We start from the raw sequence: 22,925 nt of genomic DNA on the forward strand, positions 1-22,925 counted from the left end.
AGTTTTTCTTAGTGTTACTGTTCTCTCTCTTTAAATCATGAATTGAGGTATTCTCTATGAAATGAAGACAGGTGAAATCCCACCCCGATGCCCCATCAGAGCATAAAAGAATGCATGCATATCTGAACTTAGTTTAAAGAATAGCAATAAACTATGGGTTAGAAACGGTATCTCTCACATCTTCTAATACCAAACAGGATTCCAAATTTATACAAGGAACTCACATAGCATTAGATTTGAATTGGATGAATAAAAATGGATTGGGAGAAATTTTTTAATGACTCCAGAGGCTATAACTAGAGTATTAGCTTTTGCCTTTAAATAGTAATGAACTTGTAGTATAATGGTCTTAAACATTAACAGGCTAAGTGGTATTCTAGGCTTTGGAAGGAGAAGATTTAATTTTCAAGGACGACTTCTTCCATTTTTCTCTTCCCTACTGGGCCTGGTGCATTGTCATTACCAATAGACATCTGTTGTGTGAGTGAAGGAGGCACATAGAAGGCTGTGAGTAGACATCTGCTAAATAAAGCTTATTTATAAGAAGGGTTGTTGATAGTCTGTCCTAACTTTTTGCCCTTTCCTATCACAGTTTTTCCTGTTGTTAATTGCTCAAGTCTAATTTGAATGGCTGTTATTACAACACTCCATCTTTAGTACATAGCCAACTTTTCTCCTTAGGTGCTGCATATGGGACATTGTATGAAGAGGGTCAGCAACTTTAGTACACAGAGCTGTCACCTGAAGGGTTAAGTGCTGGTTAAAATGAAAGCAGTTATGAGGGCAATATGGAGAAACTAATAGGATAAGACAAGAGTGACTGATGTGGGGTTCCTGACCCCTCCATGGTCTCTGGATCGACCCAAGAGATCTGTGAATCTCTTGAAATTAAATTATGTGGACAAGATTCTGTGGACATGGGCATTTTCCTGACACATCTTTCTTAGATTTTTCAAAAGGTTCTATTAAGTAAGTTTAAGAAAGAAATTAAAACATCTAAGCAAGAAAACAGGAATTTATAAAAGAGAGAGGTGAATACATTGGGGAATAATTGAAGGCTTTCTGATACTACCAATTGGCATGAATTGCTATGGCTTATCTAGCCATTTAGTGGGAAATCCTATGTGTTTATTGCACATTAGGGATATTAAAAATAATCACACATTGATAATGTAACTGTAAATAAAAATTGAGTGTAATAGATCTATATAATTTTGTTTTAAGCTATCTTTTTTTTCTATTTTAAGCCATCTTAATTAAACTTTGCAATAGCTGGGTAATGGATTTCTTAAAATTACTAGCTAAATTGTAATGTGAATTTGTAAATAGGCTTATCAAGCCTTGAAAGCCTGATGAAGCTCCTCTAAGCTTAACCACTTTATTAAAGCAAGAATAATATCAGTAAATATTATAGGTCTGGTGAATTGGCTTTGTTAAGTGAGCATTGTTATTAGATGGTAAGTATGCCATAAAATGAATAGAAAATCTTACAATTTAGAAATATGTATTAAATATTAAAATAAAAGCTAACTTCACTTTCCATTAAGAAATGTTTCTTTTCATTAAAGCTCCTAATTTCTTCTGATGTATCTGTTAACAAAGCCTGGAAATGTTCCCCTTCTTTTAGAGCTTCCTCAATTGGCAGCAAAAGACAAATAATAAACAAGCAAATATACAAATATATACCATAAATTCAAGTAGTGATAAGTGGCAAGATGGAAAATAAACCAGAATAAGAAGGAAGAAAATTAATAAAGGGCACTATTTTATATAAGAAGTCCAAGAAAAAAGAACCTTAATATTGTCAGATTTTGGCTATTTTGGACATGATAGAAAATATGTAATACATATGCCAGAAATTGAATTAAGTTTAGTAATTTAGGGATATTCTAAATGTAAATTTTAAGGAGAAAGAATATTGATTAATCAAAAATTAATCTGTCAAAGGAATCAAAGAACAGAGGCCTTAAAAATATCTAAAATATATATTAAAGAATGTACCTTGTGACTCACACATTTCTTTTTTAAAGCCAGAAAGTATGTAACTAAGTCATGCATTTATTTCGGAATGTTGATGAGGTCATTTTGATATGTTCAAAATTTGTTCTTTCTCATTTATTCATTTATTTCTTTAGGAAATACATATCCTAACTCAAGTTATTATTTTATGAAACACATTGCTAGTTACCTGTGGACTCATAGACTCATAGGTGGTCTCTTACGAGACAGGCAACATTTTGGACTTAGTGTCTAGGACTCATAGCCTAGCACTATCTTCATGACCAAACCATGTATTTTCATGAGACTCAGGAAAACACTTGCTTCAACCTTCATGAAATGATCTTGATCATTGTTGGCTGTTGAATAGGAGTTAGGCATTTTTTTAATTTTTTTTTTTTTTAAGATTTTATTTTGACAGAGAGAGAGCACAAGCAGGGGGAGCAATAGAGGGAGAGAGAGAAGCAGGCTCCCCACCGAGCAGGGAGCCCGACATGGGGCTCGATCCCAGGACCCTGGGATTATGATCTGAGCCACCTAGGTGCCCAGGAGTTATGCATTTATAATCTGCCATTTGTTCCTTATCTTCGACATCCCAATCCTACATAGTTTTCCTTTTTCTCTTTCCCTGCCAATATATTTCCCTCGATTTTCATATCTGTCAAGTTGTAAGACTCATATACATCTTCTTAAATTAATTCTTATTTAGATTATTAAAAAAATGGGGTTCAGGAAGAAAAAGTGAATATGTGCTAGATACTAGGTGAGACCAATATGAAAAAGAACATCCCAGATTTAAAGTACTTACTTTCAAATGAGGAGAATGACAAGGAGATATGTCTTATTTCTCTAGTACAGTACCCACAATCCCTGGTCTATAAAAAGCACTTAATAAATGTCTGCTAAATTAATTATAAAAACACCACATCTAGACATGTTAAAAAAAAAAAAAGACAGAGCTCTTATGCATAAACCAAAATGCAGCAATTCAGTGTGAAACTTTTTATGATCTCGTCAACAACCTGGGCCTTATTGCAAAGAGAGTCCTTTGATTTCTGACTAGAGTCGAGAGGAAGGGCACAGATTCTGCCTGCTAGGCTGCAGTGGTGAACTAAACAAGCTTAGGAGATGGGTCAAGAGAGGAATAATCCAGTTTTCCACCAAAAAGAGCACCTGGGGTCAGATAAAACTAATACTTACCAACCTGTGTTCAGAAACAAGAATATGAAACAAAAAAAGCAGCGTCAGGCACCCAGGGAAGAGTGGGGTCAGGAGGAGGGGAACAATGGTCAGAATGTAGGCCATCAGGAGGGGGAGGAAGGTTCCACCTAGATAGGTAAGTTTGGGGGTGGGTAGTCACGTTAAACCATCCTTTTCAATCTGATCTGCTTTAGAATTTATCTTTTTGAACCAAAGTAAAATGCAGTCCTAGAGTATATTCACCACATTGAAGTATTAACTGCTCTTCTTTTCGTAAGGCCCCTTTCTGATTCTCTTTCTTTCTATGTGGGATATTACTGCTCAAGGAAACACATGTAAATATCTAGGATGCTGCATGTTGTGTTCATTGAGCACCTATGGTATTAATTACCATTTAGTGGCTGCTGTCAGGGCTTTATATCTCTTACTTCATTTCATCCTCATGAAACATTATTATCTGTATTTTAGGAATAAGGAAACTAAGTCGTGAAGCAGTTGCATCAGTCCCAAGATTGTACAACTATTAAGTAGCTGAGCCAGTCTGTCTTGCTGCAAATTCTGTGCCCTTAAGTGCTTTGCTATGCCACCTTTCTTCAGAAAGGAGTTCTAAGAATCCCCTTATCATTAAAGTTTAGGTTCGAGGTTGGGATGAGAGGGGGCCCAGAGCCCTAAGTGCTCTTAGAAAGACCCTGCACCCCACCTCTCCCCGTCCCACTCACCACTTGTCTGCAGTAAGAGTCCTGCTTCCCTGAGGAAGGGTGGTATTTTCTCTCTAATGTTGTAGTTTTCACTTCTACAGTCTATAGGTTACGGAGCTGGAAAAGAGGAAGGTATCATCCTTGCTCCCCTTTCCTGCTTGTGGACCTTGCTGTCTCCTTTCCCCCTAAAAAAAGTCTCTGGTTCTGAATTCCATGTTTTACAGATGGTAATCTTCTACCACTTCTTGTAGCAATAATTTATCAATTCCCAGGTCATTCCCTTTTTCCTAAATATGCAAGCATCCGGCTCAACTGACACTTTCCCCAACACCCTTCCTATCTTGATGAAGTTAATATCCACATTGATGATTCTTCCCCAAACCTAGCCTCTCCTTCCTTTGCCTGCACTTCACCACTGATCCTGAATTCCACCCTACTTCAATCACTTATTCCCTCTGTTATATCTAGGCCTCATTATAGTTAACTGCAAACCCTAATGTCAATTCCCATATATTTCACTCTCTGACTACACCTCCTGTCTTTCTAGTTCGTTCCCTCTGGTACCCAGCTTTAACTGGGACCCAAACACACTGGTTCCACTGAGTTTTCCTTGCCACTCATCCAGTTTTTATTTTTGGCTCATTATTGTGATCTATTTATTGAATATATCCTAGTTCCCTTACCTCTCTTGTCCTTTGTTTTCCTTGTGTGGTAAAACTATCCTATTTAAATCTAACTCTTTGCCTGTTCTGTGGCTGAACTGGCATAGACTGGAGAACACATGGCCACCCTGATGGGTGTCACTGTGAATTCGTGGCCACCAAACTCCAGAAAGTCATTGGTCCTGCCCAAAGATACTCTGCATTCACCTAGTCTGTTCACATGTCCATGCTCCTCAATGATGATTTCATGCCTTTTCTTGTCTCCTCAAACCTCCAGCACTTCTCCTCAGTCCTCATGTTCAACTGATGACCCTTCCAGGAATGTAAATGTCATAGTCACTCTGGAAAATAGTCTGGGAGTTTTATATAAAACTAACCATGCAAATACCATATGACCCAGCAGTTGCACTCTTGGGCACTTGTCTCAAATAAATGAAAACTTACGTTCACACAAAAGAATGTATACAAATGTTCATAGCAACTCCATCATAATAGTCAAAAAACTTAACCTAGGTGTCCTTCAATGTTTGAATGGTTAAATAAACTGAAGTATATCCATGCCATGGGATACTACAGAGCAAAGAAAAGGAATGGACTATTGATACATGCAACAGCATGAATGAATCTCCAGGGATTTAGACTGCCTGAAAAAGCCAATCTTAAAATTGTATGATCCCATGTATATAATATTCTAGAAATGACAAGATTAAAAGAATGGAGAACAGACTAGTAGTTGCCAGGGATTAGAGAAGGGGAAGAAGACATATGGCGGAAAGCAAGAGTGGCTAGAAAAGAGCCTTGTGGTATTTGAAATGGTCTGTATCTTGATTCTGGTGGTGGATATATGATACACAAACCTACACAAGTACTAAAATTACCTAGAACTAAATACATGCAGGCATATACACACAAATGAGTACAATTAAAATGGGAAATCTGAATAAGATTGGAAAATCGTATCATTGTCAGGATCCTGGTTATAATATTGTATTCTAGTTTTATAAGATAATGTTATTGAAGGAAACAGTGTAAAGAGTGCACAGGATCTCTCTGTATCATTTCTTAGAATTACATGTAAATCTATATTATTTCAAAGCCAAAAAATCAATTAAAAATGTTAGTGATCTGTTGAAAACACCTTGAGTTTTTTTTTTAAAGATTTTATTTATTTATTTGACAGAGAGTGAGACAGCGAGAGAGGGAATACAAGCAGGGTGAGTGGGAGAGAGAGAAGCAGGCTTCCCACTGAGCAGGGAGCCCGATGCGGGGCTCAATCCCAGGACCCCGGGATCATGACCTGAGCCGAAGGCAGATGCTTAACGACTGAGCCACCCAGGCGCCCCCACCTTGAGATTTTTGACAGTCCATCTCCCCCAACAATCTTTCAGCAAAGGGCATTGTATCCACTGATGATTCTTACATGAACAGTTACTATGTTGGTGGTTGCAAGATGGTGATTTTTTGATTCTGTCTTTCCTTCTACATTTATTAACTAGCATTAATGTGGAAAATAAAAGCTTTTTATCCATCCCTATTTCCCCTGGCCTTCTCTAACATATTCACCATAACTTAGAGGTGAACCAGTGAGGTAGGGCTGATTGATCTTTGCCCACTGATGACATACAATGTCATTTTGCTGTTTTCTATCGTCTTCTTAGACAGTGTTAAACCTGGTACTTCTGTTAAGACAGTTTGAGATGTTCGGTCTGTGCCCTGAAATTTATCTGGTTGGTTCTATGTTTTTGTTTTTTACCAAGCTACCTCTGCATTTTGGCCTGGTGGCAGTGGGGACAATTCATTTAACCCATTTGCCTTATGGGCCCTCCTTCTGAATATAGAAAAGATTATCTTTCCATCCTGCTTGGGGAAGACTTCTTCTACATATCATGCCTTTTTCTTTCATGGGGTGACATTTGGCATTTCCTTCCTTTGGGCAATAACATGAAAAGAAATTGGATTACAGAGAAGAGAAAAACTTTGGGACAGTTTTTGAAACTATATGTGATTGCTCTTTGGACTTGTAAGTTGTCTAGTCAGACACTGTCTTGAGAAGTTGGGAGAGAGAGAACCATGAAAGATAGCATTTACGCAAAGGAGCCCAGCTTTATCACAAAGAAACTCTTCCAAATTTACAAAGACTCTCTAGACTGGAAGAAACTAAGAAACATTTATATACCAGTTCTGGATCCATCCTTTCTTTTACCTCATCCTACCCCAAGATCTAGGCAGCATGATAGAACAATGAGGAAATTTATTTTAATCATAGAAATTAAAATTTTTGGGTGTGTGGGTGGCTCAGTTGGTTAAGCGGCAGACTCGATTTCAGCTCAGGTCATGATCTTAGGGTCCTGAATCGAGCCCCAGGTCACGCTCTATACTCAGTGGGGAATGTGCTTGAGGATTCTCTCTCTGCCTCTCCCCCTACTTGTGCTCTCTCTCTCAAATAAATCTTTTTTAAAAAAAATTAAAATTTTCATTTAAAATAATCTTGTCAGAGGTGCCTGGGTGGCTCATTCAGTAAAGAGTCTGACAATGAATTGTGTGGATCACTACATCAAAAACTAATGATGTATTGTATGGTGACTAACATAACATAATAAAATTAAATTAAAAAAAAAAAAAGAGTCTGCCTTCGGCTCAGGTCATGATCTTGGTGTCCTGGGATCAACCCCCACGTTGGACTCCCTGCTAAGTGGGGAGCCTGCTTCTCCCTCTCCCTCTGCCCCTCCACCCTGCTTGTGCTCTGTCTCTCTCTTTTTCTCAAATAAATAAAATCTTTAAAAAATAATCTTGTCATAGTATGTTAAAATAGTTATCCCATTACGTTTGTTTTTCTTGACATGGATTTATTTGTAAGTCAAGGAATTTCATATAATAATCTGGATTTTCTGCCTCATCTTTTAAAAAAAATCAAAAATCCATTAACAGTGGGCTTTCATTATGGCATGGCGACAATTGGTAGGAGCTGATTAGCACCTCCTCCCTTAAATGGGGCAGGAGTTTCAGTTTGCCATATTTCTCACCTATACCCACTTGCAGTATGGTTAATAAGGTACCAAAGGATGTCTAGGAAAGAAGACAGTCTATATTTCCATTATCCTTAGGGAAAATATTACTAATATGCCTATAATTTTACACAGCAAAATAATCGAATGAAAATTTGGTTGTAGATTTCTTTATTTACCACAGCTAATTGAGATAGAGTTGTCATCGCTGAAAACTAACATTTAAATATTTCTTCAGCTTAAAGGTGGAGCCCAAGACTAAAGGATTAAAACAACAGCAACAACAACATAAGAAACTTCTGGCAGCAATGCTCTCTCAAGATTCTTTTGAGTCTCTCCACAGCCCTACCCCATCTGTAACAGAAGAAGATATTGATAATGAAGATGATGCAATGGAATTGCTGGGTAATTTTAAAAATTAATAATTTCTCTTTTTCTTCTTCTCTGGCATTGTAAAAATGTGTAGTGATTAAGAGATTTTAAAGTTTTTGAATAGTTTTGTCTTAGGGGAAAGAAATCATTTAACACATACTTTAAACATTAGCCTTTCACGAAGTTGCATGTAAGAACTAAGTTGAAATCACCTAAGCATGTGAAGTATTTATTAGACTGTATTTTGTGCTTTGTATATGCAGCACTTTACCTCCTGACTCCTTACTCAAGCTTTATTCTATGTGCAATTGTGATAAAAATTCAAGTCTGTCTGCTTTATTCTCTGATTATGATTGCCTTGATCACATCTTTTGTCTATAAAATACATCCAAATACATATTTCAGCCCTCATCCCAAGATAGTCCCTTGTTTCAAGGATGTTTTAGAAAAATACAGTAAAATTTAGAGAGGCAGATAGTAAATTAGTGTTTTATGTCTTCCATAAGTTAGAGGAGAGTTTGCAAAAAGATTTTGGTGTTTTTATAGGCTTGTTACTTTCATGAAAAACCTTATTAGTGTTGTATATATAGGGAACCCTTTATATCTTACATGAAGTAAATGTATGTTTTTATTTCACCATAAATCTTTGGATAGTAGTTTTTTAAAATTGAACTTTCCTTTTATTCTAAGTCATTAAAGCAATTTCCAAATACTTTGTAACCATGTACTGAAGTGAATAAATAATGTAATCATTTGAAAGCTGCAAATAAGTTTAACATAGAATAAGGAGTCCCAGAAATATACAGACATTTAAAAAAATTTTTTTTCTAAACCAGCTTCCTGGGTTTTAAGTGTTTAGGGCAGTAAAATATTATCATGTTAAAAAATGGTATAGGTCTTCTTGCATAGACCTACAAATGTGTTATTTACTCAGTGATGGCAAGGTCACTGATGTTTTCTGATTTTATAATACTGCATTCATTCCAGCATTGAGGAGACTGTCATGGCATTTTCACTTCATGATGTTCATCTGGTTTTGTTTTTTTTTTTTTTTTTAAGAACAATGAAGTCTGGATGTTTTTTTAAGGAATCTTATCTCCCCACCTCCAAATCATTAATGTGGCAGATGTGCCAGATGTTGTGGTACCCTCATTCAGCTTCAATTCAGCCAGTGTTTACTAAGTACTTACCATGTGCTAAGCACTGAGCTCAGTCCTAGAGACGTAAAAATAAAGTAATCTTGGATCTTGTTTGCAGGAACTTTACATTTCTAGTGTTTGAAATAAAAATGTAAATACATCATTCTAGTAGTTTTTGCGACAGGTGCCAATTTGATTAAGCAGACAGTTTAATGTAGGGATAACACCTAATGTGGAGGTAGGGGATGGTGCCCAGGGAATGTTTCATAGAGAAACTGATTCCGGTGGTGAGGTGAGTCCTGGAGGCCAAGTAGATGGAAGTTCAGCAGGCAAAGTGTGGTCATTACCCTTGTAGGTTTGTGCTTGTAGGAATGGACTCTTTTGCTATTGTGCTCCATAACTGTGCCTGTAAATTGTTCCTTTGCTTTGGTCAGTAACAGTGAAGGGGGCAAGGCTTGAACCATGACTGTCAATGGAAGGGCCAGGAGGTTGTTCATATCACATCAATGTTGGCTTTTTGGTACATCGACATTGGGTTGTGCTGGTAGTGTTCTTTCTCTCCCTTCCTTTACATGACAGCTCTTCGTCAGTTGATATCCACAGGAGGGCAATTACAGTTAACTTGCAAAGATAATCTTTTTTTTTTTTTTTTTTTTAAGATTTTTTATTTATTTGCGAGATAGACAATGAGAGACAGAGAGCATGAGAGGGAGGAGGGTCAGAGGGAGAAGCAGACTCCCCACTGAGCAGGGAGCCCGATGTGGGACTCGATCCTGGGACTCCAGGATCATGACCTGAGCCGAAGGCAGTCGCTTAACCAACTGAGCCACCCAGGCGCCCGCAAAGATAATCTTTTGAAGAAATGCAAGCATGCTCCAAATCACTTTGGATTTCCTGATAGCCTCAGGAGTATCTCATCAGAGTGGAGGAAATCATAAATTTCAGTGATGTTGAGGAGTTCTTTATGAAAACTTAGGTGTCACTCAGTGCTGATACCCCATAGATCTCAGCTCCTCTGAAGTTTCTAGTCTCCCAAGTTGAAGACCAGACTGTTAGGTTTTGGAGACTATCTAATGTGAACAGTTAATAGCTGGTCCTCATTTTTTTTTTTTTTTCATTTAGACATTTTAAATGTCTGAGCAAATTTAAGAATGAGAAATATTTGAGTTTGGACTTTATATCTCAGCATAGACAGCTGTAGTATACTAATGCTGGTCTCTAGATTATGAGATTTCTCTGCCATGACATAGGATGTTCCAAGTCCACTGGGCTATCCTCTAAAATAATGCCATATGCAACCCTGTTGCTAGCTGTCTCAGTGAATAAAGGTCATAGAGCAGAAAATTGTATCCAAAAGATTGTTTGGCCCAGGAGTTCATTAATTATGTAAAATGGTATTTGGGTGTGAAATATATTTGTTTTTAAGACCCAAGTATACCTATCCATTCAATTATTTAGAAAATATATATTTAAAATATAGGTTCAGTTTTCTTCAAAAGTAGTGTATATAAATTCATGACTTAAAATTTTACTTATGCTTTTATCTAAGATGATGGTTAATCTCTTACATGAAATCGAACAGATGTACGTGAAAATTTTCAGTTAATATAAAAGTTAAAACTTTTTTTCAGTCATGATATAGTAATGGATGAATGATTAATATGGATGAGTATGGGTATAAAATACAATGATTATTAAGTTATTCAATTTTAAGACCTTATATCCTCAGTAGCCATGTATGTCTCTATTAGTATTTCGGTAGATTTCAGTCCCTACACTAATCAGTTAATGTGATATTGCTAAATCAATTTAGAAACTATATAATGCCTACTTTTCCAGCCCTTTTAATATTAGATTTCAGTCATATTGTTTATTATTAAAGAATTTGAAGACAGTATTTTTTGAAACCCTGATCCCAGGGAAACATATGTGATTGTACATATTTGAGGAAAATAGAAATGCTAAGTTCCTGAAAATTTATTTGAAATCAAATTTTAGTACATAGAATCATTGTAAAAGGCAAGAGACATCTGGTATTTAAAATATCTTTTGCAAATCTGCAACATTGTGTAGAATGAGTTTGCTATAACTTATGTGTTTTCAGTGTATAACTTGTCTATATCAGATATAACTGGCTAAAAATTTTATTATGCCCAAGAGTAGTCTGTACTCTTTGTGAAGTGACAAATAAATGAGAAGTGTAATTACTAGTTCATGTCAATGTAACAAAGGATTGTTCTTCAGTAAAACTGAAGGGGGAAAATAAGCCTTTTAGTTGAATAAATAGAAGTCAGTAACACTTCTTATCTTAATTTGTTTGTTAAGGAATTTATCATTGATAACACATACTGGTTAAGATTTAATTCTTCACGGTTGTTTAATTGTATGTTTTTGGATTTCTATTCCAAGTGTATTGGGCATATGAAAATATAGTACATACAGCATCTATAATTTTTAAGTAGATTAAATATTTACTGTAAGATTGCTTTAAATACTACTTTTAAATTCATAGCACAAAAGTAGTTTAAATGGAATTAATATATAACAGAGAATAAAATATCCAAATTTCTGGAATTTTAAGATATAACAATTTTAAGCACCACTGAAATTGGTGCTGTAATTACAGAAGACATTGAATAAAGTATCTGCCAATTCACCTCAAAGTAAGTAGTTCTCATCTTCAAATTTAAGATATTCCTTAATATTTTAAACTATGCTGGAAATTAAGGATCACAATGATTAAATTTGCATATTTTTGAAGTTATTAAAATCAATAATTTTTCAAAAGTAGAAAAACAAATTACAGTGGTACAGCAAGGGATTTATAAAAAGCCTATATGTATCTTTTACTTCATTAACTTTCACAGAAAATTTGAGGAACTTCACTAATTTAAAAGATATTTCAGCTTTTAAATGTAAGCTCATTTTCATTACATGCATTTTTATTTTATTTTTGATGAAATGCTAATTGCAGTTATGTGTTTATCTTCTATATAATTTATACTCCCTTGAAAATATCAGAATTATTTGAAAGGCACAAGTATTATTTTTACACATTTTAGTATAAGATAATTACTTAAAAAAATTTTTTTTGGCTTTCTCTCAGAATTGATGATGAGGCAAATATCTAAAAATCACATTCCAGAGATGCTAAAAAAGGAAAGCAGTGTTAGTCATGATTTATACTTTCTGATCTTAGAAAGTATAATCATATAAATTTAATTAATCATATAAAAATTAAAACTAACATTGTATTACCAAAAGCAAACAAGGTGATTACAAATCATCTTCTATATTTTATTTGTTTTAAATTTAGTAATTAAAAACAAGTATAATTATACTGCTATTCTTTGTAGAATACAGTAATTTCTAAATTTCTAAAACCCCAATATCTTACCAGATTATGTAAAACATTTAATTTTCAAGAAGAACTCATTGCATTAAGGCAGTATTTTGGCAAATTCTTTTGCATTGTGACCAATCTTTAAAACTAAACATTTACAAAAAAATAAAAAAAATAAAATCTTTAAAAAAAATAAGTAAATAAAATTAAACATTTACTTTCTGTTTTGTTTTTTTTTTTTTCCCAGTTGGAGGCTTCTTAAAGCAGAAAGCACCCATATTTACAGAATAAAAACACGTATTTCACCTAGTGAAAAATGCTGTCATTCAATGATGTTAGAAAAAGAAGGGAGAGGACCGTAAATGTTAAAAAAAAAAAATCTACCTACCTATCAATATACTTATTTCTAATGATATTAAGTATGAGAACTAGTCTAAAGCACACATAAACTTTGTTTCCTTTGAGTATTGATCATTGGGAATATCAGGACAATAGAAGAATTATCACTTTAAATTGAAGATTCTTTGTAGAAAAGATTCTTTTAAAAAGTGAAGGACTTTCCAAAATTAAATTTATGGATTCTTTAATATTATCTGTGAGGTTGCTTTAAATACTGCTTAGAAATTCATTCAGCATAGTACCAAAATAACTTAATATTAGAGATTAAAATATTCCGAATTTGTGGGGTGTTAAGGTACAGCGAATTTGAGGACCACTGAAGTCAGTGAAATCTAGATCATACTGAATAAAATAACACCCAGACCACCTCAATCTAAGTAGCTCTCTTTTTTAAATACAAGGTACTCTCAGAAATTCCAGTAATTACACTGGCAGTTGATGACCACAGTTACCCAAACATTATAAAAAATCTGCACATATATTTTAAATGTTCACTAAATGAATTAATATAATTGAAAACCTAGGACTTCACACAGATATATGAAAATATCTTTCACATGCTAAATAATAAATATTAACTGCTGTTGAGTTGTGTGATATATTGTAACAGAAACTCCGTGAAATGCCCCTGCTATTGAGTTTGGTCCTATATTTTTGAATTTTAACTTCAGCTCTCTTTAGAGCCATCATTGCCTGCACAAATGCCAAGTAAGTTCAGGCTGAAGTGTCTTCTAAGTGGAATTGAATAGCACTGTGTTTGTCTCTCTGGGATTACAGTGACAGCATTTGAGTAAATCCACTCAGACGTATTTTTTCATTCAGCAAATATCATGCACCTGCTATGTGAACAGTACTAATTCATATTAATATACAGCAGTAGAATATTATGTCTTTTATTTTTCTAATTACTTGATCTCTTTGGGCTTTGAGAGAACGGTGAATCTAGTGAACATTGACATCTATATAGAACCAAACAATTTGTAGATTTTTGCTTCAACTCCCAATTAGCCCATTAATTAATTGATTTATAAGTTTATCAATTTCTCCACTTACAAAGTGACTCTGCACATTTCTGGGAGTTCACATTTGCACAAATATGAGCATGTTTCATGAAATACTAACTATTCAGGGATGATTCTCAAAATTTGGTTCGCTTAAGAAGCTTATTGTAAATAAAAATTCCAGTTCCCTCTATCCCCAATTTTTGGTTCATTAGACTTGAATACAGCCCATGAATTACCATTTTCCAACAGGAATGCCCTTCCTCCTGTCCTTTAAGAAATTCTGTTGCAGGTGATCTGTATAGCATACAATGAGAAACTCTAATCTAGAAGGTACGGTCAATGAACTTTTTTGTTGTTTGATCTAATATATCCTGAAGCAAGGGGAATAAAATTATAGAAAGTGTGATTTTTATAATAAAAAGCATGGAATAGAGGTTTCTGAGTTAACCAAGCTCTTTTGAAATGTCTCCTGAAAACAAGGAAAAGTCTTGCTAAGAAGCTTTGGTTACTGTAGTTTGTATTACTGATTATTTCTGTCTTCCCTCCCAATATCATATTTTATAGGAGCACTTGAAAGACAAACTGCTAGAGTACAAAAATTACATAAGTTATGAAATGATTCTAGCATAGACCTGTGGACATGGTTTCATTGAGATTCTGTTTTATCATGTTATTATTCTAAACTTTATTTGGGATTCTGACTTTGCTTTTGTTAGATGTGACTCATAGCCCCCTTCACAGTCTTCTAGAAGTACTTGTTTTGTGTTTGGAATTGCATTTGTGATTCATTCTCTTCATTCTTCATTTGTGCTTCTTTCAACAAAATATTGGAACATTTACAAATGATAACTGGCATTTACATGTAGAGATTGCCTTTTAAATAAATACAAACTTGCATGTCACTAAAAACATACATCATCCTACATGATTTACTTTTATGGCATTTAATAAGAAATGTTTTTTTTCTTTAAAAATTTTTTCTAGTGGTAAAAGTAGATCAACATAGCAGAATAAAGTCAAGAGTTTGAAAATAAAACCTAAACCCATAGACATATTATTGACAATTGTCCTTCATCTCAATTGTAGACTTCTTTGAAAATTCCTTTATTTCAGAGATAGCTGTTTCAGTATATTTGTAAGTAAGTTGTTTAGTACATATTTCTCATTTTGAAATAAGTTACAGATTGTTTGACATATAACAGTAATATAAGTTAATGTGCTTTTTCATATTTAGGTCATAGCTTTTCACTGAGTATCTTGCAAAGGTGTGAGCCACATTGTGATGTGATTATGTGGTCTATGTCCAGAGCATTGAGCTACAAAACTCTAAGACCAGCTCCAGCCCTCATGCTGCCTTTTGTTAGTTTTGTCATCTGAGCTTCAAGTACTTAATTATAAAATGCTGGTAACAACTTCAATCTTCCTATCACATAGGGATGTTGTAGGAATAAAAATGAGATGTTCTCTGAAAACGCTTTTATTATTATTTTCTTTTTGTCATGCGTAACAGGAATGTTTGAAAAAGGACACTAGAATTTATAGATGGAACTTTCCTTCCAAGTAAATTTATATTCTCCAACCCCACATACATTTTGTCTAGTTATAAGCAAAGAAAAAAAATAGCTTTCTGTAGCTTTGGAAATACCTACTAGTAGTAAAAATTTATGTTTCCCACAAGATAATACAATCAAAGACTTGAAGAGAAAGGAGGTAAAGCTACAAATGTATTTGTAACCCAAAATAATTTATATATCAATACAATGCATTACATTTTTTATTTTTAACGTGGGTATTTAAACAGGGGCAAACATTGATGTGATTTAGTTAAGGATATAGAGCAAATTACTCCATTGTCTTTAATTTTCTTCCACATAAGTGTGTAATTTCTAGGAGGAAAAGAAAAATGTTTTGTGCATACACAAGACTATTCACTAGCATAAGTTGAGCTGGGAGCAGGAATAGGAGAGAGAGACAAAGACGGGATATATAAGACTAGAAATTTGTACAATACGTTTACATGCTTTTGTGTAAATAAAACCATAAAAGTGTTGAAAAATCTACAAGCTTTAAAAACTCTTCAATTATATTGATAAGTATGAAAATATTGATACAGCACAATTTTCTGGTTTTACATTAATTCATTGTATAATCAAATCACAAACAGTTTAAAAATCAGTGTTAAATATTATTAGGGTTTTGTTGCTTTTGAAATAAACTTTCCCATTTCAAATACACAATAAAATGGTAATGTTATACTTCAAGATGATTTGTTTAGCTGTGCTATTGATTTTCATACAGTTTGAATTTAAATTAATTTTGTATTCTATGTAAGAGCCATTTGAAAGTGGTGCCAAAATCACTATTTTATTGTATTTTTTTCCTGGTTGAAAATATGCAACAGAGTGTTATTAACTTAGCAGTTATTTGCATTTTGACATAAAAAACGATAGACATTAAAGAGGTATTAAAACTGTTCTTCTGAATTGTTTAAAACTTTTTTGTCTAACTACAGTAATCTGTTTAGATTTCTATATATTACAATATCACTGATATTTAATCATCTTTAAATAGAAAACTAAAATTATTGAAGTTGAAATATTGAATACACAGTAATAGAGGGGTCACAGAACTTGTCAATTATTTTCAATATCTAAAAGCAATAGTTTTTGTAAAGTTTCATTCAAGATTTTTAAAGGTATTTTAGAAATACATTTTTTAAAATCTGAAATATTTAAACTGGTCCTATATAGGAATTTCTTTTAAAATGAAAGTATTATGATTTTCTTTTTTAAATAGTCTTATATTGTGTAATTTCAGAAAATATTCTTAACAATCTGAAAATATTTTTTTAAGTTGCTCTAAAATGTTTAAATAGAAGGGCACTAAGGAACACAATCGGAAAAAAATATGACACTGTTCTAATGGAGGTAAATTAAATTTATTGATTTTATTTTGCTTTTCAACATTTTAGTTTCTTTCTGCAAAAGATGATTCAATGCGTGATATTAATATAGAATGAATTTACTTATATCAGAATATAAATGTAAAATTTCATGTAAAATTTTGATTTCTTTAAAATTTACTTTTTCAGGAATTTTCAGAAGGGAGTTTACTAGGCCAGCTGTTTTTCATCTTTTAGTGCTGTCATATTTACTTCTTTAATTACCAACATGTGTTTGAATAAAATCTATTTCAGAATTTAATGTAGAATATTATAAATATGGTAAAAACAAAAGTTAATCTAATGAGATTAATTTTATGGAAGATAGTATAGCATGATATTAGAAATAACAACAGTATACATGAGCCTTGTATTCAGGTAACCCTAGTTGCAAGTTTCACCATTGCCTCTTACTAATTCTGTGATTTGAGAACAGTAACTTTTTTCTTTCTATCAGATCCATTATCAGAAAAATAGGAACTTTGGCAATACTTATAGGGTTTTGTGAAGATTAAATAAATCATTCAGATGAAGTATTCAGTGCATCTGATAAAGGATTAGAGCTGAGAAAAGGATTTGTTACTATACTTCATATCATTTTTTATACCAATTCCTTTCCTATCTCCATCTAGCCCATGAGGTTTAGTACATGTGAAAAAGAAAGTAAGATCATAGGACTTTGGCCTTGGGTTTAAGTGTTTAGTCTTTTATCATAAATGTCTCATATAGATATGTTCTAAATATTTAGAAATTATTTCAGGGGCGCCTGGGTGGCTCAGTCGTTAAGCGTCTGCCTTCGGCTCAGGTCATGATCCCAGGGTCCTGGGATTGAGCCCCGCATCGGGCTCCCTGCTCCACGGGAAGCCTGCTTCTCCCTCTCCCACTCCCCCTGCTTGTGTTCCCTCTCTCGCTGTCTCTCTCTCTGTCAAATAAATAAATAAAATCTTAAAAAAAAAAAAAAAGAAATTATTTCAACAGGTATTCTCCACTTGATATTTAAGTCCTACTTCTAATTTTTTCCCTTACCTTAAAAAAATCACAAACAACTTTCTCTTAAGAGAATGCCACATGAGCCTATATTTCCCCCAGTGTGTCAGAAAGAATCTTGGCCTTTTGTTCCATTGAAAGATAATACCCCCATTAGAAGAGAATATTATAATATTCAATTTTTTCTAATAATTTGACTGAAGAAATTATTTTCAGCAATTTGAAATCTTAAAACTTTTTAAAAACAGTATCAAAAGCTAGGAACTTATATCTGATTTTCTCTTATATGTTTTTGTTTTTGTTTTTGTTACCAGGTTACTACCTTCCTGATTTACAGTCATTGACATTCGTAGGGCCTTCAGTAGTCTAAAAAATACCTGGTTTGTAGAAACATGGAGACTTTTTGGCCCATGCATCCCAATTTATCATGGGAATAAGATTTGTTGCATTCCAAAACTAGCTCAAAGAAGTAAATATTTTCCAAAGCTTGTGCAGGCTATATGCATTTTCATATTATAATGCATTCTTCTCTTTTTTTAAAATAATGCTGCCTTTATCCTCTCATGATTCAGAAAATCCACATCCAATAATATAAACAAAAATATCAGGAGAGGAAGAGGGAAGTTTTTTTCAGGCTACAATCTGGTGTTCTTAATCTTATTTTTGTGGACTTTTGATGTTAATAATCCAAAACTTTCTCAAATAGCCTTGTTAAGATTTTGATACCATCTGATTCCTAACATCTCGGTGGCTGAGTTAAGGACATCTTTTACTGAAAGTAGTAGTTTAAGATAAGAAATGTGTCTCTGCTCATATATAATCTAAACACAAAAGGACCAAGGGCCAAACAAACTCCTAGCTACTCGGATAAAGAAAATTAAGAATGTGAGAAAAGTGGGGTTCTTGGGTGGCTCAGTTGACTTTTGATTTTGGTTTAAGTCATGATCTCAGGGTTGTGAAATCCAAGCCCTGCACCAGGCTCCATGCTGGGCATGGAGCCTGCTTAAGATTCTCTCTCTCCCCCTCACCTTTTGCCTCTCCCCCCACCACTCACACTCTTCTCTCTCTTTCTCTAAAAAAAGAATGTGAGGAGTTATTCTCCAATATAAAAGCTTTTAACTGGGAGAAAGAAAATTCTAAAACATACATTTAAAAAGATCAAAAAAGCAACATTTTTTGTGATAAGGTTCAGATTATTTGCTCACTATTCCACTAATAAACATGATTGTTCCTTTAGAAATGTTATCTTTGTTTAAAATATACTTTCCAGCCATAAAGAGAAATGCAATTCACATTTTTAAGTTTATTTTCTAAATGGTATCATTTCTAAATTGTATCATTGCTTTCTCTAGTAATCAGATGTTTCAGTAATTCTCAGTTCAGGGGCAAGAAAAGGCATATGTGCTCATTACTGGTCTTATAATCGCTTCAGGATTTTGGCATTCTTAGTTCCCTCTTCCACTGACTGTTCAAATGTGCAAAGTATTAACTTATTTCATTGTTTATTACCTTCCTGATAGGCAAAAAAAAAAAAAAGAAACTTGAACAAAGAATAATTTTCTCTAGAAAAATACTGGCAGTTTTTGGCAATATAAGCTAATTTAGGAACTTTTAATATCAAATATTCTGGAAGTCAACTGTCCTTTAAAATAATATTTATTTTTGATTATTAAAAGATATCTATTCAATGTAAAGAGTGTGAGATTATAGAAGTCAAAGTAGATATGTGTTACCCAGAAATAATTACTGTTAAAATGTTTTGGTGATGTTTTAGATATTTTTATATATAATGTATGAAGAATAGTATTATCATGTGCATTTGTAATAAGCAATAAACTGTGCTAAGTGTTTCTGTACATTACTTAATAATTACAAAATACCATGGAGTAGGCTGTATTATTATCCTCACACTGTAGAAAAGGACACAAATCTTTGCAAAGCAAAATTTACCTAGATTATGTAGTTGATACTCAAGAATCAGATGCCTACGTTTCTGAACTAAACATTAACTGTGCAACACGTACACATTAAAATGCACATTTAAATTAACATGTATATATTTACTTGCCACATATATGCAGTTCTCACATAATAAAATTTTAAAATTTAACATCAGGGGCTTCTGCTTCAGGTTATGATGGAATAACTGGTATTGGCCTTATCTCTTATATTTAACAATTATAAAACTACACAAAGTATATGAGGTCAACTTTTCAGGCCCTGGACAAAAAGCAGTACAGGACCTTGATTCTTAAGAGAAGGGGAAAAAGTGAGGTAAGCCCTATGTTTCACACTGGCTTTTTTCATCATGACACTTCTCTGACCAACTTGTGTGGATGAGGAGCTCAACTGGAGAGTGAAGAGTGGCAGTCTCACTGATTTGAGGAGGAAGAGATTGGAGTTGGGGCTGTTGAGGTGGCTGAGATTGGTGAGACAGTATAGCAAGAGAAGGAAGCTGAGCAGAGGGTGTAGACGTAAGTCAGCAGGTATGTTCCCTTAAATCCTTGGCTGAGACTGTGCTGCTCTTGCACAGAGCAAAACTACCCACGACCTGATAGTGGTTGTTGTGTGTCTGAGAATTGAATGGAAGAAGAGGGCTCATACAGAGCTGGGATACATCAGAGTTCCAGCCCAACCAGAGAAAGGAAACCTTCCTGAGTTCCTTTAGCATTCAGAGGAGACCTTAGAAAAGTCAACCATTAGGAGTAATGATCACACACTGAATTGAGAGCCACTCCTAAGAATGAAGGAAAACTTGAAATAGACTAGCTTTACAAAGCATAAAACCATGCCTACAAAGGTGAAGTAGGTATGCCAGTTAATTCCTGACAGAAAACTCGATGTCATTTAGAGAAGACAACATAAGCCAGACTTCCTAAAAAGAATCAACTATAATGTCCATCATTTAATAAAAATTATTAATCATTCAACAAAGTAAGAAAATGTGACCCAAAATCAAGGCAAAAAAAACAACCTATAGAACATTTTACTCAGATGCTGGAATTTGCTGACAAATACTTTTAAAGCAATTATTACACATATTTTATGGACTTGAAGGAAAAGAACACAAGGAGTAAACAAGAAATTCAGTAGAAAAATTGAAACTAGAAAAAGAACCAAAGGAAAGTCTAGAATATAAAGGAAAGTCTAGAATATATGAAATTTTAAAAATTACTAGATAAGATTAACAGCTGATTGAACAATGTAGAAGTAAGTTTCAGTGAACTTGAATATAGGTTGACAGAAACTATCCAAATTGAAGATCAGAGATTTAAAAAGTAAAATAAAATGAAAAGGATTTCAATGACTGGTGGGACAGTTTAAAATGACAAAACATTTAATCAGAATTCAAGAGGAGAAAGAATAAGAAAGAAAAAAAATATTTTAAGCAATATTGCCCATTTCCCCCCCAGTTTGATGAAAAATACGAGCCTACAATACAAGTTTAGAAAATATCAGGCTGACAAAGTAAAGCAATTTCAGGTAAACAAAAGCAGACTGCATATGTTACCAGTAGACCTTCACTATAAAAATGTTAGAGTCTCTCAGGCTGAAGGAAATTATATCAGATGGAAAATAAGATTTATAGGAAGAAATGAAGACACCAGATATGATAAATATGTGAATAAATATGTGAGACTATATTCCTTCTGTTAATTTTTGGAAAGACAATTGATTGCTTAAAGCAAAAGTGCAAACAATGCAGTAGAGTTTATAACATAGAAATAAAATCATATGAAAAATAGCATAAGCAGATGATAGTAAATGGAGTTACAGTGCTGTAGTTTCTACATTTTCACACAAAAAAATGATACAATATTAATAAGTAGACTGTATTTTAAGTAGACTCTAATACATTAGGGATGCATTACTTTAATCCTAAGAGCAATCACTGAGAAAAACATTTTTTAAATAGGAAACCAAAGAAGTTAAGCTGAAAAGCTAATAAAGGACATAAAAATGGAATACTAAATTCATTTGGCTAAGGAGAAATGAATCAAAGTGGTTGGGGTGAATACAAGACAAATAACATGATGATAAACTTTAAACCCAAACATAGTAATAATTACATTAAATATAAATGGACTACATATACCAATTAAAGGACAGAGATTGTCAGTGTGGATAAGCAAGTAAGATTTATATAGACTGAGTATAAGATTCACAGTGTAAGACCAGATAGATTGAAAATAAAAGGATAGGAAAATATATTACATGCAAAAAGTAGGCATAGAACATATAGCACAATGATATAAAGCACATTCATCAGGAAGACATAACAATAACAATACTGGGTCAACTTTCTGTACTTAAGTCACAACAGGATTAAACTAAAAATCAATAACAATGTAAATTAGGAAAATCCCAAAATTTGGAAATTAAATGCTCTTAATAACACATGGGCCAAAGAAGAATTAAAAGGGAACTCAGAAAATAATTTAAACTAAATGATAATAAAAATACAACATACAGAGCATACAAATCAGTGCTTAAAGAGAAGCTCAGAGGTTTAAGCAAGGGTTATTAAATCATTGATACAAGTTTCTACCTTTAAATCTAAAAAAAAAAGCGAATTGCATCTACATAAGAAAGGAGGAAATAATAAAGATAAGACAAACCAATGAAATAGAAAATAGGCTAACATAAAGAATATCAGCAATGCCAAAACTGATAAATTTTTAGTAACACTGACAAAAAGAGAAACAAAAATTACCAATATTAGAAATGAAAGACAGGACTAAACTTTACTACAGATCATATATACACAGTGGATAACAAAAGAATATTATGAGCAACTTTATGCCAACGTATTAGACAAATTAGATATAATGAAAAAAAATTCTGGTGAAAGTTCATACCAGAGATAAAACAGGAAATTGTACCTCTGAGTAGTCAAATATTTGTTAAAGAAATTGAATTTGTAAACAGAATCCTTCCCAAAAAGAAAACTTAAGGTGAAGATGGTTTTATTGGTGAATTCTATCAAATATTTAAGGAAGAGATAAATTCAAATCTAATAAACACTTTTAGAAAATAGAGAAGAGGGAACACTTCTCAGATTGTTTTGAGAGCAATGTAGCTATAATATCAAAACCTGACAAAGACATTGAAAGAAAATTACAGATGAATATCTCTTATGAACATAGATGCATAAATTCTTAACCAAACATTATTAA

The 22,925-nt window shown here is 33.4% G+C and overlaps 1 protein-coding gene across 1 annotated transcript in view; it reads left to right on the plus strand.

Annotated features, from left to right (window-relative positions):
• The window catches only part of CUNH8orf34 (chromosome unknown C8orf34 homolog), a 373,414-nt gene that overhangs the window by 148,401 nt on the left and 202,088 nt on the right, over positions 1-22,925 (plus strand). The window contains 1 exon segment of the mRNA XM_032421931.1: positions 7,802-7,968. Within this exon segment, the coding sequence (XP_032277822.1) occupies positions 7,802-7,968 (167 nt within the window).

This window comes from Phoca vitulina, unplaced genomic scaffold, assembly GCF_004348235.1.
Source record: "Phoca vitulina isolate PV1807 unplaced genomic scaffold, GSC_HSeal_1.0 scaffold25, whole genome shotgun sequence".
In the NCBI taxonomy this organism is placed as follows: domain Eukaryota; kingdom Metazoa; phylum Chordata; class Mammalia; order Carnivora; family Phocidae; genus Phoca; species Phoca vitulina.